General features: G+C 40.9%; 1 protein-coding gene across 3 annotated transcripts in view; it reads left to right on the forward strand.

Annotated features, from left to right (window-relative positions):
• Positions 1–19,362, forward strand: part of HELQ (helicase, POLQ like) — a 62,286-nt gene that overhangs the window by 18,319 nt on the left and 24,605 nt on the right. For all 3 annotated transcript variants that reach the window (XM_068233520.1, XM_068233518.1, XM_068233519.1), the window contains 9 exons: positions 1,293–1,365; positions 3,691–3,788; positions 5,165–5,263; positions 7,571–7,716; positions 9,055–9,294; positions 11,256–11,397; positions 14,136–14,240; positions 17,259–17,472; positions 17,680–17,837. In XM_068233520.1, coding sequence (XP_068089621.1) covers positions 1,293–1,365; positions 3,691–3,788; positions 5,165–5,263; positions 7,571–7,716; positions 9,055–9,294; positions 11,256–11,397; positions 14,136–14,240; positions 17,259–17,472; positions 17,680–17,837 — 1,275 coding nt within the window. The remainder of the gene's footprint in view (positions 1–1,292; positions 1,366–3,690; positions 3,789–5,164; positions 5,264–7,570; positions 7,717–9,054; positions 9,295–11,255; positions 11,398–14,135; positions 14,241–17,258; positions 17,473–17,679; positions 17,838–19,362) is intronic.

Genomic DNA, 19,362 nt, shown 5'->3' on the forward strand with positions numbered 1-19,362 from the left:
CGGTATGTCTTATATGTATGTTTTTACATGTATTATACATCTTTTTGGTGGTAGTGGTTATTTTATGAAGATTTAAACTTTAAATAAAGCAGCATTGAATGCTGATTTATAATTTTGCCCCTCTGCAGTATACATTGCAGTTGATTTTTCATCTTTTTTACAGAAAATATTATGATCACATGACAGTGGGTCGCAGGTCCTGTGTGCTCAGGGAGCAGAGTCTGAAGGCTGGTAAACACTTTCAACTATAATTGGCCAATCACTGGCCAATTTTACCACCTTCATTTTAAATACATTTCCAGGTGTGGAAGGATTCTTTTATTGAGGCCTCCCTTAACCACCTGAGCGGTGGATTGCTCAGGCCCTGGTGGGCCGATTTGCATAATTTTTTTTTCAAACACGCAGCTAGTACTTTGCTAGCTGCGTGTTTGTCCCACTCGCCGCCGATCCGCCACGAAAGAGGGCCCCCCCCCCGCAGACCCCTTGCGCAGCCTGGCCAATCACCGCCAGGCTGCGCTATGGGGTGGATCGGGACTCCCCCTGACGTCATGACGTCATTCCGATCGTCGCCATGGTGACGGGGGAAGCCCATACAGGAAATCCCGCTCAGAACGGGATTTCCTGTTGGGTATGATTGCCGGCGGCGATTTAGGGATGCCGCAGGGGCGGGGGAATCATGTAGCTAGCGCTAGGCTAGTTACATGATTAAAAAAAAGTTTATAAAGGTTATATGAAAAGCAAGGCATTAATATTTATTTCTTTTTAAATGATATCAGTTTCGTTGCTATCCTGCTGATCTCTTTGGCTGCAATAGTGTCTGAATCACACACCTGAAACAAGCATTCAGCTAATCCAGTCAGACTTCAGTCAGAGCACCTGATCTGCATGCATGTTCAGGGTCTTTGGCTAAAAGGCAGAGGATCAGCAGGACAGCCGGGTAATATGCGCTGTTTAAAAGAAACAATAAATATGGTAGCCCTCTATATCCCTCTCACTTTAGGTTCCCTTTAAAGGACAACTGTACTGAGGGGGGTATGGAGGCTTCCATATGAATTTCCTTTTAACTGCTTAACAACCGCGTCACGGCAATTGGCGTGACCGCGGCAGCAGCCCCAAGTTCTGGGGCCGGCTACTGCAGGAGATCGCGCGCATCTCCTGCTTGGTAGGCAAAGATTACAGTAACACATTGAAGTGTATTTTTCTGTGTTTTGACACTATTTTCTTGAAAGTCACCAGTTTCTGTAATTGTTTCATTTGATAAAATACCTTACTGCTATGTTTCTCTCCCCTAGTTGCATATGCTGAGTGAGGGGTCTAGAGGAGCAACTTTAGAAATTACCTTAGCAAAAATTCTATATACTAGTGGTAAGTTCTTTTCAAGATCCGTGTGAAGGTTTTTTTATTTACAAGGTATATGTTGGTACTTTATAAATCAATAATAATATCTGATGTTCCCACTTATACGCAGTAGTGCATTGTGACAGCGCATGGGATCAGCACTGCAGTGGAGAAGGTATGCAGGTGCCATGTGTTAAAGTATAAACACACACTCACCTGCATTGTATAGTGGGAACAAGGCCTTCGATTTTTTTCAGTTTTGGGATTAGTTGGGGTTTTAAGGGAACCTAAACTGAGAGGGATTTGAATGTTTCCTTTTAAATAATACCAGTTGCCTGGTAGTCCTGCTGATCTCTGTGGCTGCAGTAGTAGCTGAATAACACACCTGAAACAAGCATGCAGCTAATCCAGTCTGACTTCAGTCAGAGCGCCTGATCTACATGCATGTTCATGGGCTGTGGCTAAAAGTATTAGAGACACAGGATCAGTAGGAGATTCAGGCAACTGGTATTATTTTAAATGGAAAATCCATATCTTTCTCTGTTAAGGTTCCCTTTAATGTCAACTGCACTAAACAATTTACTTTTAATAACTCATTGGGCCTGATTCACAAAGCGGTGCTAACAGTTAGCACGCTGGTGAAAAGCCCTTTATCATGCCTAAACTCAGTTTAGGCATGATAAGTTTAGGCATAAGTTTAGGTGTGATAAGTTTAGGCATGATAAGTTTAAGCACCAACTGTGTTAGCACCGCAGTGCACAGCTGATCAAAAGTTTTGCGCTAGCAAAGTCTGGTGCACTTCGCATAGAGTTTAATGGCGCTGCTTTGCGTGCGGGACTTTGCACGCTATCTACACTTATCTAAACTTAGCATGCCTAAACTTATCACACCTAAACTTATCACACCTAAACTTATCACACCTAAACTTATCACACCTAAACTTATCACGCCTAAACTGGCTTTTCACCAGCGTGGTGCAATGGTTATCACGCCTAAAGTCTCTAACTGGGTTATCACCGCTTTGTGAATCGAGCCCATGCTTTTACAAACATTATCACTGGTTCAGATAACTCTTTATTAAGTAATACGGTATAATCCAGAATTGATATAAACATTTTGCTGCTACAGAGTTTCGAAGGAGAAATTCTACTTATATTATAAATTAATTAAAACAGTCCCAAACAGCCCATTCACCAATAATGCAGTTAACACGGTACAATTCTCTACTGCCAATAATGCAGTTAACACGGTACAATTCTCTACTGCCAATAATGCAGTTAACATGGTACAATTCTTTACTGCCAATAATGCAGTTAACACGGTACAATTCTCTACTGCCAATAATGCAGTTAACACCGTACAATACTCTACTGCCAATAATGCAGTTAACACCGTACAATACTCTACTGCCAATAATGCAGTTAACATGGTACAATTCTCTACTGCCAATAATGCAGTTAACATGGTGCAATACTCTACTGCCAATAATGTGGTTATAATACATTACTTGTGCCTCCTCTGCCGAAGTGACGTGTCGCTGTGACAGGCTATGCGGCTTTCATGTGCTCAGTATTCAGGCACATAAAAGCCACACAGTTCGGTCTGAATAGACCTGTCACTTTGGCAGAGGAGGCAGTGAGCATAAGGAAGAGGCCAAGTATAGAGGCAGAGAGCTTCTCCTGGCCGCCAGTGATTATATTTGCCATTACAAGAAAAAAAACAGCATTTTTTTTTTTTAAGCTTTGAATGCTTTGAAACTATCTTGTATGTACTTAAGAGTACTAAAATTTTAGTTTGGGGAGTTTAATCTCACTTTAAGAACTGTAAATTAGAGTAACAGTTACTATGAAAGTGAGTCAAGCTAATTATTTACTAAAAGGGAGTCTTAAGTGTTTGGAAAAAAGAAAAAACAGATACTACCCTAAGGAGAGGAGAGGCTCTGAGTCCTATAGAGACTGCTCTCTGCCACTGCAGGAGGTTTCGGCAGTCTTCTGTAGCCCTAGTGCTCCCAAAGACAGGCTGCTCCGTACTGTGCATGCGTGAGCACGCATTCTCCTACACTTGCGCAAGCGCAGTACGGAGCACTGGGCTGCCGAAGCCTATTGCAGTGGGGGATTTCAATGGGGGTTCCTGCACTGAAACAAGCAGACCGTGAGAGGAGCAGGAAGGCTCTATAGGACCCAGAGCCTTCCCTCTCATTCGGTGAGTATCTGTTTTTTTTTTCCAAATCGCTTCAGACTGACTTGTTGTTGTCTAGCTGTGGATACCTTGTGTATAAATTGTTGCCAATGAAATACAAAATTGTGATCCACTGACTGACATTTTGTAACCTGCATTATGTTTTATTTGCAGAGACCACACAGATTATTGGAATGAGTGCAACTTTAAACAATGTTGATGAGCTGCAACAGTTCCTTAAAGCAGAATATTATACAGATAACTTCAGACCTGTAGGTGTTTACATGTTACAATGTCTTCTTGTACTGGCACTGAATAAACTGTGAATACTTAAAGGGCTACTGTTACAAGCTGGGCCAGGTGGTAATGAATGTTCCATTTGTTGGTAACTAATAGAAATAACATTGATCCCATTTCACTTTTGTGTTGCTTGAACATCCCAGTCCAAGCAACTTCTGGAACTTGTGGCTGCCTTTATATCCGCAGGTCTCTGATTTTCTGCAACCATGTGTTATGTTACCGCATTACATTCAAAAGAGCTTAGGAACTATGTGCTGTGTGCTTCTGTGCATTATATTAAACATGCTCATACACTTTCAGTGTTATGTGCTATGTGCATTTTTGCCTGCAACCATTTCACAACGCATAAGTGGAAACATCAGACAGCGCAGCCTATGCACTTCTGATGTCTTCGTGTATTGTTTATGCAATGAGGTGTGGGTGTTCAAGTGGGACAGGGACCTTTGTACAGAGGTCTGCCAAGGCTGCTTAATGAACCAGCATGCCAGAACGTCAGTCAGCAGCTTTCCATTGTCCATTGTTCTCCTCCTTACCAGCTTGCGAAAGCCTTTCCCATAGGGACAGTATGCGGTGCTCGGCTGTTTCCTTGAGACATATCTGTACAGTGTTGGGGTCCTGGACTGTCACTCGCAGAATCAAGTTTGATCCTGCCAGGTGACAAAGATTGTGTGAAATTGTGCATTTTCATGGACTCTGATTGCTGACATTGCTATTTCAGACAAGTTAGACCTGTTTAAGCTCATGAACAGTAACAGCCATTACAAACGTAAAACAGACCTTTTTGTACCATACAAAAAGGCAGAAAAACGTGTTCTGGCATGTCATTTAAATTGAGACACACAGACTTTTCAAGGGGGAGACAAATCTATCTTATCAACTGTTCCAAGAGGAATATATGTGAGGGGGGGGGGGCGGGATAATTTAGCAATGAATTGCAGTAACTGATATAGTTATTTGTAAATCATAGTCTGGCCCAGATCTACTGATAGGCATAGTAGGCACCTGCCTACAGGCAGTGGGTGCTTAAAAGATGGCTGAATATGGCCAGCTCTGCCCACCTTTCATTGCCTGCTGCTATTTGCCAGCCTTTACAAGGATGTTCTCTGCATTGTACACCGCTACATGCTCCTGTGGCTGTACATGTAATATGAGGCACATGTACTGTTTTTTTTGTGTAGCACTTTTGAATGTTAATTTACTGTATTTGTAAACAACTATTTTTTTCTAAAATAATTAGCAATTAAGCAATTAATTAAGACATCAAGTGTTCTGTTCTGATTGTGATTTAAATCCTGCCTTGATCATCTTAGTTGTGTAATAAATACACATTGTCTTCATTATATTCCAGGTGGAGCTGAAGGAATATGTTAAACTAAGAGACTGTATATATGAGGTCGACAATAAAGCTGAAAATAACCTAACCCTGTCACGTCCTCTGAACTACAAGGTAAGGTAATATTTGTTCCAGGGGTTCTACTAATTCATTCCATTCTAGAAATGTAATGTTCATCCAACCTATAACCTAAACAAAAAAAGCACATACAGGCCTGCTATGTGATGCCGCAATTTGCATACCAGGCATCCTCTGCGCCCTCGATTTTATAAGGAACTTCTGGCTGCCCAAATGTCTCCTCTTTGCCACAAATTGCGGCTTTGCAGCAGGGGAGGTAGGTTAAGGTGGGGGGTAAGTGTTAGGCACCACCGGGGGGGTTTAAGAGTTAGACATAAGTGGAGAAATGGTAAAAGGTTAGGCATTTGAGGGGAAGGGTTAACAGTAAGCCATAGGTAGAGGGAGTTCTTAGGGTTAGGCTTAGGTAGAGGGAGGTCTTAGGGCTAGGAACCGGTATAGGGAAAGTTCTGTGTGAGAGTAGGGTTAGGTTAAAACAAAGTAAAATATCGGTAAAGATTACCAATATTTTACTATTGGAATAAAGTAGTACAATATTGGTAATTTTACTGATATTCTATTAGCAATATTCAATCCCCCACGCCACGCCCCTTTTTTCTAGGTGCCTTTTTTACATGAATGCCATACAGGCACCCTAGACTGACTATGTCTGTGTGAGTCGCCAGCATGGGGAGTTACAGTGAGGGAGGAATAAGCTATAAGGAAGACATGAAGTACAGTACTTGTTACAGTGTTGGCAGGTCTAACAATACTCCAAATGTTCTATATAACTTCAGAGAGAGAGAGTGAGTGAGTGTGTTTTTGTCTCTGTCACTGAGTTCCACTACTGTAAAATTCCAGTTTTGCTGAGGGGAAAAAGGCTGTTTCCATAAAAATGTGTGTTTTCTGTGCGTGTATTTTCAGGCACAGCTTTACCGAACACTATGCTCATTTGTACGTAATGTCTAGTTCATGTCTATCACAGCCATATAGTGTAATTAATAGGACTAATGCATACAGTCCCTGGGAAAAGCAACCTTCTGTCAGTCTGACATTGCAGTAGATAGAAGCAGCCCCATTGATTTTACAAGGTCTGACAGGTCCGATGGGTTTTTATGTGACAGACACACATAATGGAAACAGAGCTTATGACTTTTTTTTTTTTCTGGCCCATTTACAAAACTTAGCTTTTCCAAAGAGATCTTAACAGAAAGTATTACAAAGCAGTGTCAGCTTGTCATTTATAGTTTGATTAGGTCAGATGTGTAGTGGTGATGAGAGAAAACATTTTTCTAGCAAGCTAATCGGCTTTACTTGGGAGAGGGAAGTTGTTGAAAATCACTGAATAAAACATCTGTAGAAGCTTTGATTTGCTAGTCCCAACTTTTGCTTAGTAGGTGATGCTAATTTTCCTCTAGCTCTGTCAGCTAATTGCTGCCGCAGGGAGATTTCATTTCACATCTATGGGCTGTCTTAACACCAAAGAGCATGGCTGCAAAACCGCTATTGAGCGAAATCCTAACAATTTACAAATGGATTAAAATTGAGAAGGAAAGATACTTAATTTTTATACCATAGGATGACATTACAAAATGACTTCTATAACACTGACACGTTTTAAAGCAATTCTTTAGTAAAAGTGAAATTGCACTTTATTATGCTGGGAATTATGGAGACAGGGATGTTCGAAACATTTATAGAAAGGAGCTCATTTCTCTGGGGCAAAATCCATCCTCCCGCAAATTATTGAATTGAGACAGGCTATGGACTTAAAGGGAACCTGAACTGAGTAAAATTATTTAAAATAAACACATGATGTACCTGCAAATGAATATTACATACTTACCTCACCATCAGTTCCTCTCAGAAGCTCACCAGTTTCTTCTTGCAGTGATCCCTTCCCTTCCAGTTCTGACAGTATTTTTTAAATATACCAGTTGCTGTCAGTTATATATCAGCAGCTCTAAGGTTACAACTGAATGTGCAAGGTAATGTTCATGTTTCGCTATGGCTCAAGTGGGTGATATTACAGTTTAACAGTGTGCTGACCAGGAAGCTGTTATGGTGTAATAGCCATTTTTAAAATGGAGGAAGGAGAAATCCATTGATCACAGTGGGCAAATAGGATGCAGGAGAGGAGAAAGAGATAGAGGAGTAGACTACACAGGAGGTAAGTATGACCTGTGTATAGTTATTTTGACTTTTTTCAGTTCAGGTTCTCTTTAAAGTATTTACAACTTTGTTAATAATGATATTATTTTGATTGTTATTCCTGTTTGCTAGTTATGAATCCCTTTTGATTGATATTCCTGTTTGCTAGTTATGAATCCCAACTCTCATCATGTGTGTTGATTTTTTTACATTTAGTATTCAAGCAATATGCTCAGGCTGGATCCCGATCATATTATCGCTCTGGTAACTGAAGTCATCCCTAATCATTCCTGCTTAGTCTTCTGCCCTACCAAAAAGAACTGTGAAAATGTTGCTGAAATGATCTGTAAATACCTGAACAAGTAAGGCAACATTTTAAATGTACCATAATAATTTGAATGCTATCATTGTCTATAGAATTTGCTCTGTGTCGCAAACAATAAAATCAAACCAGAAATAAATAGACTTTGCCACTTAAAAGCTAGCAACGCTATTCTGGTGATGTGTTGTGGCACAAGTGATGTTCCTTAATGCATCTTTATAAATAAGACTGCAGTGTGCAGGTAGCTGCGGAAGGTCATTCTGCTGTTGGCACCTCTTGGTGTGGGAGTATTGCCATATGAAATGACCATAGCCACACCCCACCTGCCATTTTATTATACACCAGCCTATGCATTGCCAAAGATTTTCATCGTCCTGTTCCGAATCAGTTAATTTTAGCGCTGTTTGCGCCTGATAATTTAGGTGTGAAATTGCAGCTATGGCTATAGGGGGGGGATTTGTTCTCGTGTGAGCGTTAGGTAATGGTTAAGGCATAGTAGAATATCAGTAAATTTACAGATATTCTATTAATGGTAAAATTAGTACAATATTGGTAAATTTACCAATTATCTACTAACCGGTAAATTCTGTCCTCCACTTTATTATAAGCCAGTCCCTACGTCTAGGCAGAAATTGGTGTATTCTCAGTTACGACAGAAGGGGCTTGGCTACTTCTCCTGTACTAAACAGCTGGTACATCACCATACTTATTCAGAAATGGTGGTAAATGGTGATCTGTCCTGCACATGTCACACCATGTACATATGCAGCCAACCGATTAATACCTATACCTGCAGAGGAACCCATTGTACATATGTGTACAGTGTTTTTACATTTCTGACTGATTACTGAATGTTTAATTGTCCAAAGGGTTTGCCTATATAAACCAGACTCCAGACTTTAAAGGTCATTGTGTCAAGCGGGGCACAGGTTTGTTTTCTAGCAGAACCATAGAGAGGTTTCACTAATATGTAGTCTAGTCACCTGTCCTTTGTAGTCACTTTAATAGCAAGTTAGTATCCCTATCTATAAAGCTGACTAGTCCTAGGAATTCCCATAGTTGTGTACGGGGTTAGCAATGGATGGATGCAATGTGGGAAACAGGTGCTGGCTTCAAAACAGCTTATTAATTCCTGCATTCCCAATGTCCATTGTACTTCAGTACTATTTTCTCACAGGAATCTAATAAGATCTGTCCATTGTGGATGTATTTGTTTGTTATTTTAGTGGTTTTGCTGCATGGGGGCTGCCTACTTTTATATGATTTTAGTTCTGCATTAGTTTCGCAAATAGGGCATGGTGCAAATCAGTTGTATTTAAAGGCCCATAGAATAAAATACTCACCTCACATCTCACAAGTGTTCATTGATATGTTTCAGAGCATTTTTAAGTCATAAAGAAGCAGAAAAGAAGATCCTACTTGAAGATCTTAAAAACACGGGCAATGGAACATTATGCTCTGTCCTGAAGAGAACAATCCCTTATGGCATTGCTTACCATCACAGTGGACTGACCAGTGATGAGAGGAAGCTGGTGGAAGAGGCCTACTCAGCTGGAGTCCTGTGTCTTCTTGCATGCACATCCACTCTGGCTGCAGGAGTCAATCTGCCAGCCAGAAGGTTAGTTAATTAATTAAACATTTTATATTTTATACTAATTTAGGAAGACTGTGTTTTTGTATCTATAAGTACAGTTCTATGCATGTTTCCCAGAGTATGATCCAAACCACAAACAGAACTTTACAATGGCACCATAAGTGTCATCTGATTGCTTTTGGTGGTGGGATAAACATTGAAGGTTAAGAAAATGACTGTCTAAATATCTGTCCTTCAAATTTTGCCATATTGCACTAGCTGCTAAGTCCCTCGCATGCAGATTATCTGCTGATTAGGTGATTCAGCATTTTTTGTTTTTTTTACTGGTGTATTCCCTCTTGATGTTGAATGATATGGAAAATATAGTGATTTTATGGTTGTTCTGGCAATTTCTTAATTTAATTGGTGAACCCGTGGTGTAAATAACTGCAAAATAGAAAATACTTTCCTAAGGATTGGGAAGCCTCTGGATCCTTCAGAGGCTTCCCATGCTTTCCTCCACCACTCAGCAGGACCCTCCTTACCATTGGGGCTGTGCTTCTTTTCTGGCATGAGCGCGGACCTGCTTGTGCAGTAGCACAGAGCTGCTCGTGCATGAGTGGCTCCGACTCACTGCGCAGGTGCATTACGGCAGCACTCATGCCTGAATAGGAGCACGGCCCCGATATAATTACTGACAAGCCCTTGTGGGTAATCTTCGGGTGGTCCATGCTCCGCGACGGGACCAGAGGACGGATCCAAAGGTTTCCTTCTTCTTAGGTAAGCATTTACTTTTATACCCCAGGCCTGCCTCGGGTACACTTTAATGTATTTTTGATAAACAAACCTATATGCCCAATCTCTGGAGCCAGCATTTTTAGGATGTTGCAGTTATAATGTAAAGGTGCCCATTAACAGTATAATTTTTTAATCAGATGCAATTTTTAGACGCACTTTTTATGATAGTAGTTAATCGGAAGGTAATTATCGATTGTTCCCATAAACAGGTCAATTAGGACTTTTTCTCTCATCAGATACAATTCTAAAATCTAACTTTTGGATCGATTAAAACTTTCTGTTCCAATCGACCAAAGAATTGTTTCACATTTCACCACACACTGTGTAGTTTTCTGTACAATTAGATCATAAAAAGTGAGTCGAAAGATCGGATCTGATGAAAAAATTGTACCATTAATGGGCACCTTATGACTAACTTACCTCCTCCAAGTAGACACACAACGACTGCACACAGAGGTGCCTGGCTCTTCTACTGACCACATATGCTATTGCTCCGTTGTTATTGCCTGATGAAGCGGGATCAAACCTGCGAAACGCGTTGCATATTTGGAGTTCATAAATAAAATATATTGACTGTCTTTACTACAGTCGTTGTGTGTCTACTTGGAGGAGGTAAGTCCACCACTACCTCCTCTATTTACCAAGAATTTGGTTTTTAAGCTCATTTAGCTTCCTTTTATCCTTTTGGCGCCTCTGTTCTCCTGCATAATATTGAGTCCACCCTGGGTGGAGGGTTGAACCCCTTTTTCTCATCTACAGAGAGCGACTTCTTATTCCTGAGTGGGGTCAGGAAAATCTCCCCACCTGCCTTTACAGTGGTTGCCTAATGGTAACCCTGGTTTGTGAGTATTAATATTTACTCTATATAGTAACCATTTACCAGTACATATTACACTATTGGGGCTCTTGGTGTTCCTTGTTTTTACCTTATGACTAACGACTAGTAGCTGTGACTAGACTCCAATTGATTTTAATAGGTTTGGAAGCCATATAAAACTAACCACTAACACTTCAGTCATAGTCTTATGGCTATGATTAGTGAGTAGTTGCTCATAACTTGGCCCTCAGACTCGTCCTTTGCCCTGAGTATTTCCCAACATATTGGACAGACCCCTCTTTTTCACTATTAAATAGTGTATAGTAATGTTTATTATTGCAATACAAGTGTTTCTTCATTCCCATAGTAATGTCAGCCTTCTTTTCTGCAGGGTTATCTTACGGTCCCCGTACGTTGCCAGAAATTTCCTGAAGAGGGCCCAATATAAACAGATGATTGGCAGGGCTGGGCGAGCCGGCATAGACAGTGCTGGGGAAAGCATTCTTATTGTGCAGGAAAAAGATAAGCTAATGGTAACCTATTGTGATTTAAAGCCAATTAGAAGTCATGGTTGTCATGCAGTACCAATCTAGGCAATTTCATAACAAAAGTGGAATTTCTCTTTAAAGAATGCCTGAATCTGTGAAAGCATTACTTTATTTTTTACATGCCAGTCATTGAGTTGTCATGAAAGGACCATTGTTGTGAAAATCTTAAAATATAATATATATGTAAAAACATACAAATAAGAAGTACATTTATTCCAGAGTAAAATGAGCCATAGATTACTTTTCTCCTATGTTGCTGTCACTTACAGTAAGTAGCAGAAATCTGACATTACTGACAGGTTTTGGGCTAGTCCATCTCTCCATAGGGGATTCTCAGCATGGCCTTTATTCTTTATAAAGGCGCTCCCTGAAAAAGATTTATACAAAGATGCTGGCCAGCCTTCCTGCTCATTGTACACTTTTTTAACAGTTTGACTGACATTCACTAATTGCTTTTGAAAATAAAGAAAACCCCGAGAACCCCCCATGAGGAAGGAGATGGGCTTGTCCAAAACCTGTCGTTTCTGTCATATTTCTACTACTTACTGTAAGTGACAGCAACATAGAAGAAAAGTAATTTATGGCTCATTTTACTCTGGAAGAAGTGTACTTCTTATATGTATGTGTTTTATATATAGTTTAAATTTTTATGATTTTCACGACAGTGGTCCTTAAAGATTTGGTTTCAGTAGTTTGAGTTACACCTGGGACAAGCCTGCAGCCAGATTAACCCAGACACCAGATCAGCATTCTTAAGCCTTGAAAACACATATGAGGCATGTTGCCCTGCGGAGATCGGGACCCAGTCTCTTGAACAGCATTACAGGGCCGAGGCTGTACAGACGTGACGCAGGAATGACGTCACACTGTCAGCAAGAGGAGTTGGGAGAACAATGCTCTTGGACAGAGATCAGTTGAATTAATCCGCCAGGCTGATCCCCGGCTGAGGCGTTGGGGGCTGCTATACACACTCACCAGATCCCCGGCAGAGGTGGTTATATATATTGGCCGGCTCGGACGAGTCTTATCTAGCGTGTGTACAAAACTTTCTCATGGGCAAGTAGCTCAGAGGTATTTGTTGCAAGGGATCATAGTTGCATTGGCCGGGTGCTTGTGCTCGACTTGGGCAGTGGAGAGATCTTGTCACATTTTTACATCTGAGTGCGGCCGCTGTGCTTGGATAGGATTTGATACTTTCTTTGCTTCTGGGTAACCAAACTGTGTGTCAAACACTGATGTGTGGGGTACAAATGCTTCCTTTCAGCTGCACTTGGTGGCCAGCAGCAGGGAGGCTGAACTGCCCAACAAATGCGCAGTTCAGCCCTTTGTCATCTTTCAGTTTCCAAAGTCCAATGCGCATGGCTAAATCTTAATTTTAAAAACAACTATTTCTATTGTAAGCAAGCATATGATGACCCAATAATAACATTAGGAAAACTACATTCCCTTCCATGGAAGCAAAATGACTTTGTTTTTTTCCGCTTTTATTTGACTTGCTTAGACTTGCATGTTAAAGCAGAACCAACTAGCAGTTAAAGGTATGGACACAGTATTAAAATCATTATGCTTCCATGGAAGGGAATGTAGTTTTTGTAAAATGATTATTGGGTCATCCTAAATGCTAGCTTTAAATAGAAATAGTTATGTTTTTAAAATGATGATGAATTAGCCAAGTGCATTAGAATTTGGAAACTGAAAGATGATGGTTTAGCCATTTGAATTGGATTTTGGGTACTAAACGTGTTAAGTGCAAAAAAGACTGCTTGGAAAATATAAAAGCACTAGATTTTTTTGCATGCATAATAATAATAGTAATCATTAATTTAGAGTATTCCAGCAATCTTACACTAAACAGAAAAAGTGTATATACACTAAAGCTACGTACACACATGCGACAACGATCGTTTGTTGTCAACGACGAACAAACTTTTAATTGATGTAAGAACGACCTAAGTAAAGTTAGTTTTAAAAGGTGTGTAACGATCAGACCGTTAGAACGAACGTTACAGCACGTAAAAGTAACTATTGCGCCTGCGCATACAAATGAAAAGTTCCATGGAGAAATAGTGAAACGCGCATGTCAAGCCTAGTTCGAACGATCGTTTCCAACGATGTACTACTTTTGCAAACGATCGTCGTTGGGAAAAATCCGTCAAGCTAGATCATTCGTTTTGAACGATCTAGCTCGTCCGTCGTTAGGCTTCATGGTCCTTGGCTGCTTTTTTTCAAACGATCGTCGTTTGAAAGGATCGGGGAACGATCTTTTCAAACGACTATAGTCGCATGTGTGTACGCACCTTTAGATGTGTGCAAACCAGATGGCCAACTACAAGAAATGTCTGACTTCTGTGATGTGTTACAATGCTCATCAAGCTCTGAGCTTGAGGCACTGGCTTTTTGTGTTTTTTTTTTAATGTTACCGTATTTTGTTTCTCACAGCTACATGAAACCCTCCATTACAACTATAGACTGGTCATTTTTCAGTCAGTGGGCAAACAAGCAAAATCAGCAGGGGGTCAAATACATCTTTCACTTACTATATTGCACTCATTTACTGTATATACTGCAGGTGGTAGTGCAGACATCCATTACAATAGTCACTGACTTCTGCACAGAAGCTAAGTACTGTACTGGTTCTCAGATGGATGGTGTCTTCTCGCATTTGAATAAACAGGTTTCTAATTAATGACTCATTTGTTTCCTTTCTTTGTAAATGTTCTTAGGTTCAGGAATTAGTTAGTAAGCCTTTGGAAAACTGTTACAGCAGTATTATGCATGATGATGGCAAAGGATTTCAGAGCTTGCTACTTTCACTGATTGGATTAAAGGTATGATCTTTTGTTTTAATTATGATTGATCATGTCGCTACTACTGCTGCTTGTAGCATATTTATATAATGGTCAAATGTTGTGCAGTTGTGTACCTGTTATGCTGGGATTACACGATACGTTTTTTGCGTTCGATTTGGCGCGCGATTTATTAGCTATTCGATTTTCTGGTCGATTCTCTTATCTTCCACTCGTTTTTCTTATCTTTTTTCCATTGACTTCTATAAGAAATCGAGCAGAAACATCGGACATGTCGGAATTTTATCATTGAAGGCATCTATCGGAACGATTCTTACAACAAAACGTAGCGTGTAAACCCAGCATAAAAAACCTCTAATGCTGGGATTACACAATACTTTTTTTTTTAAGAATCGTTCCGATAGATGCCTTCGATGATAAAATTCCGACATGTCCGATGTTCCGCTCGATTTCTTATAGAAGTCAATGAAAAAAAGATTAAAAAAAACTAGTGGAAGATAAGATAATCGAGCAGAACATCGAATGGTTAATAGATCGTGCGCCGAATCGAGCACAAAAAACGTGTCGGGGTAATCCCAGCACAATACTTTAGCAGTTTACGATAAGCAGATCGTGATGGTCAGTCAGTGATATGCAAATAATTCTATGTTGATGCACATTGTTATGCCAATTTTGTGCAAAATATGCAGATGAATATTATACCAATCAAATGCTGCATACAAATTTGCATCAACTCAGAATTATTTGTATCTCATTGACCATCCTTATTAGCAGATTGAGGTCTCATAATTATCCCTTACTTCCTGAAAATTGCAAATCCTGCCTCTTCATGTAGACATATGATTTCTTCTGTAATGCTGGGAAATTTAATCTGGCATCTATTTTCTTCCTACTTTGTGTGTCACATGGTCTCACCCAACCATTAGCTTGCCAAATATGGTTGGCTCATGAAACAGTAGTATTGTATTTATAAATCGCCAACATATTACGCAGCCCTGGACAATAAATATTTACAATGATACAAAGGATTACAGACATAACAAGGTTATACAACATAGGGCAAAGCTATACAAGGCAAACGGTACAATATACATGATCATGTGATTTTAGGCTGGTTTGGTAGGCCCAGTATTACAAGTACGAGGCTGTCATAGGAAAGGAGCACATGATCATGTAAAATACACTAGGAGAGGTAGGACTTTGCAACTATAAATGTACTAAGTCATCTGACCTTGCTGGCCTGAACTGCCCCTTCCCCCATCATGTCTGTGTGTCATGATGGGGAAGGGGCATTTTGATCTGTGCACATTCATAAAGCTGTCAGTTCTCACTGAGCAGATGTTTTGGGGGATGCAGTGAGCTAACTGCTGCACCTGACTGAGATGTTGTGGGGATGCAGGAAGCTGATAGCTGCTCCTGACTGAAATGTTGTGGGGGATGCAGGAAGCTGATAGCTGCTCCTGACTGAGATGTTGTGGGGGATGCAGGGAGCTGACAGCTGCTCCTGACTAAGATGTTGTGGGGGATGCAGGGAGCTGACAGCTGCTCCTGACTGAGATGTTGTGGGGGATGCAGGGAGCTAATAGCTGTTCCTGACTGAGATTTTGTGGGGGATGCAAGGAGCTGACAGCTGCTCCTGACTGAGATGTTGTGGGGAGGCAGGGAGCTGACAGCTGCTCCTGACTGAGATGTTGTGTGGATGCAGGGAGCTGACAGCTGCTCCTGACTGAGATGTTGTGGGGATGCAGGGAGCTGACAGCTGCTCCTGACTGAGATGTTGTGGGGATGCAGGGAGCTGACAGCTGCCCCTGACTGAGATGTTGTGGGGGATGCAGGGAGCTGACAGCTGCTCCTGACTGAGATGTTGTGGGGGATGCAGGGAGCTGACAGCTGCTCCTGACTAAGATGTTGTGGGGGATGCAGGGAGCTGACAGCTGCTCCTGACTGAGATGTTGTGGGGGATGCAGGGAGCTGACAGCTGCTCCTGACTAAGATGCTGTGGGGGATGCAGGGAGCTGATAGCTGCTCCTGACTGAGATGTTGTGGGGGATGCAGGAAGCTGACAGCTGCTCCTGACTAAGATGTTGTGGGGGATGCAGGGAGCTGATAGCTGCTCCTGACTGAGATGTTGTGGGGGATGCAGGGAGCTGGTAGCTGCTCCTGACTGAGATGTTGTGGGGGATGCAGGGGGCTGACAGCTGCTCCTGACTGAGCTGTTGTGGGGGATGCAGGGGGCTGACAGCTGCTCCTGACTGAGCTGTTGTGGGGGATGCAGGGAGCTGACAGCTGCTCCTGATTGAGATGTGGGAGATGCAGGGAGCCGACAACTGCTCCTGACTGAGATTATGTGGGGGATGCAGGGAGCTGACAGCTGCTCCTGACTGAGCCAGAGACGCTAAGTAAAAGCATGTACCGGTATATAAACCTGATAGAGAACACATCATATACATCAGAAACTATTCAGACCATCTTCACTTTTTCCATTTTGTTACATTGCAGCCCAATGATAGAAATGTTTAAATTATTCTTGTTACATCTTGTCATTATAGGGTACTGTGTGTAGATTGAGGAAGGAAAGAAGGATTCAAACGAGCTGCAATATAACAACATTTAAAAAAAGAGTGAAGGATGTTTGTATACTTTTTTTTCTTTTCTTTTAAGAGTCTTTATTTTAGTAAACAAGTATAAGACCTAGACGTAGCCGTTAAAACGTGTACGGTACACATTTTATCACAAGCATTGGAAAGTAAGAATTTGAAAGCAGCATGTTTGGACAGCCAACCAGCGCTGCCATGTATATATGTATACGTGGCTTCACAGCGAATAGCATTTAAGTAACATGTGCAGGAAACCATCAACAGTCCACACTGTCTGGGTGGATGCCCTCCACCATCCCCACTCAACAGTGCATAATGTATAGCTCTGGAGCCCAAAGGGATGTTTGTATACTTTCCAAAATCAATTTAAATACCGTTAATAAAAAAAACAACATCCAGAGTTCTCGTACACAGTAAACTCGTTTTCTTTCTTAAATTTCAGATCGCAAGAACAGCAGAGGAGATCTACAGCTTTGCTTGCTATACTTTATTCAGTATACAGCAAAAGCAGCTGTGCAGAGATAAAACACTGTGGGATGTAACAAAGGAGTCATTAGAGACACTGGCAAGCAAAGGTCTTGTCTGCAGCAAACAGTGTCCTGAGTCAGATCATTTTGTGTTTGAGGTCACAAACTTAGGCCGTGCAACTTACAAAGGTAAGCAATGTGAGGCTGATGATAATTATGATACTTGATAAAGGCCTGTTGGCCGAAACGTCGTGTTGTTTCACTATGGTACAATAAAATAATGCTATAATTGCATTTATCCAGGTGGAGACCCAGTCATTTTTTCCTTGTTAAAGATTATTATGGCCAATGCTTCAGGTATTGTTACTTATCTTTAATGTATGTGATATTTTGCAGGCTCCATTGATTTAACTTATTGCGATGTGCTGTACAGTGACCTAAGTAAAGGATTAGAAGGCCTAGTACTTCACAGTTACCTTCATCTTCTGTACCTTGTGACACCATATGATATGGTAGCTCAGTGCAACCCTGACTGGATGGTTTACTTTAGACAGGTAAAATAATACGGCTGTCATCTTCAGATTGTGATTTTTGTATTACTGTGAAATATATGTCTGAATTTCACTGTGATATGTTTGATATGCTAACAAGGACCACTGAACAATGTGCCTTCTCTTCAGTACTCTTAGAGCACTGACTTTCAGGCAGTGGACCTTTGTTTTAGAAAAAAGAAATTATTTTAGGAGAAGGAGGATAGATACAATTTTTTATTTCATTAGTTTATTTTCACCTCGGATGTCCTTTAAATCTGATTCTGTCTAAAAATGGAACGCAAGACAAAATTGTTTTTTGTTTTGTTTTTATGTTGGATAGAGCGGTGAAGTTGTGCCTGAAGTTGAGCCCTGGAAATAGTCGCTAGTAGAATATTTACTGAATAAAATTACTAAAATTCTACTACTAGGCAGTGGTAATCCTGATTAGTAAAATATCGATAAAAACCTAACTAAACCTAACTATTCTCATACAAGCCCTCCCTCTACACATGACACTAACCCTAACCTAAAAAGGACCACACAGGAGGATTCACACTTTGTTCTCAGGGCCTTTTTCCACTACCCTGCGATTTGCGATTTGATTCTGATCGCAAATTGCAAGGTACATTAAACTAATGGAAACTGCAGCAGCAATTTCCATTAGTGTGATCCTATTGCAATGCGATTTTGGACAAAACGCGATCATGGTCCTGCCACGTTTTGGATGCGATTGACCTGTACTATGAGTATAGTAGCTCAATCGCAATCACATGGTGGAAATTGAACCGCAATTTCATAGTGGAAAAGAGCCCTTACGCAGACTTTCAGCCAGTTTTTTGCGCTTTGCTGATCACCGGCAATCAGCAAAGTACTGCAGCACACGTAATCCTGTGGGATTAATCAGATTGCGGCGCAATTGCAATTTCCACCGATCGCAATCGTGCTGCATGCAACATTTGCCCGGTGATTGCGTTGCAGTTTTCATCTACTAGAATGCAAAATGCAATCGTGGCAAAATTGCCACAAATCACAATGTAAAATCACAATCTCTAGGTGATTGCAATCGCGGTTTGTGGTTCCGAGTGTGAACAGGGCCTCTTATATGTGATTCTGTTGAGAAGAATGTGCTCAGTTTTTGCCCTTGTCACCGGACCGGAAAGAGAGAGTAAATTTCCCCAATGGGGGGGCAAACATGTCTAATAAATGTTCTAAAATATTCAGCACTAAAAATTAAGTTTTTTTTTTTTTTTTTACTGGAGTTCCTCTTGAAATTAAGTTTTTTTTTACTGGAGTTCCTCTTGGAAGTGATAACCTGCAAATACCTTCTGTTCTAAAGGTCCATACACACATCAAATTTTTATCTGCAGATGGCCAATTTTACCATTTACATGTAGTATAAGAGCATACCTACACAGTCTATACTCCAAAGAATCCTAAAGGCAAGGAGAAAAATTAGTTTCACTTACCTGGGGCTTCTACCCCAGGTAAGTACACACATCACATAAAAAATGTTTGCAAACTGAGGAATTAATCTGTCACATAGGTT

This window comes from Hyperolius riggenbachi, chromosome 1 (genome assembly GCF_040937935.1).
Source record: "Hyperolius riggenbachi isolate aHypRig1 chromosome 1, aHypRig1.pri, whole genome shotgun sequence".
NCBI lineage: Eukaryota > Metazoa > Chordata > Amphibia > Anura > Hyperoliidae > Hyperolius > Hyperolius riggenbachi.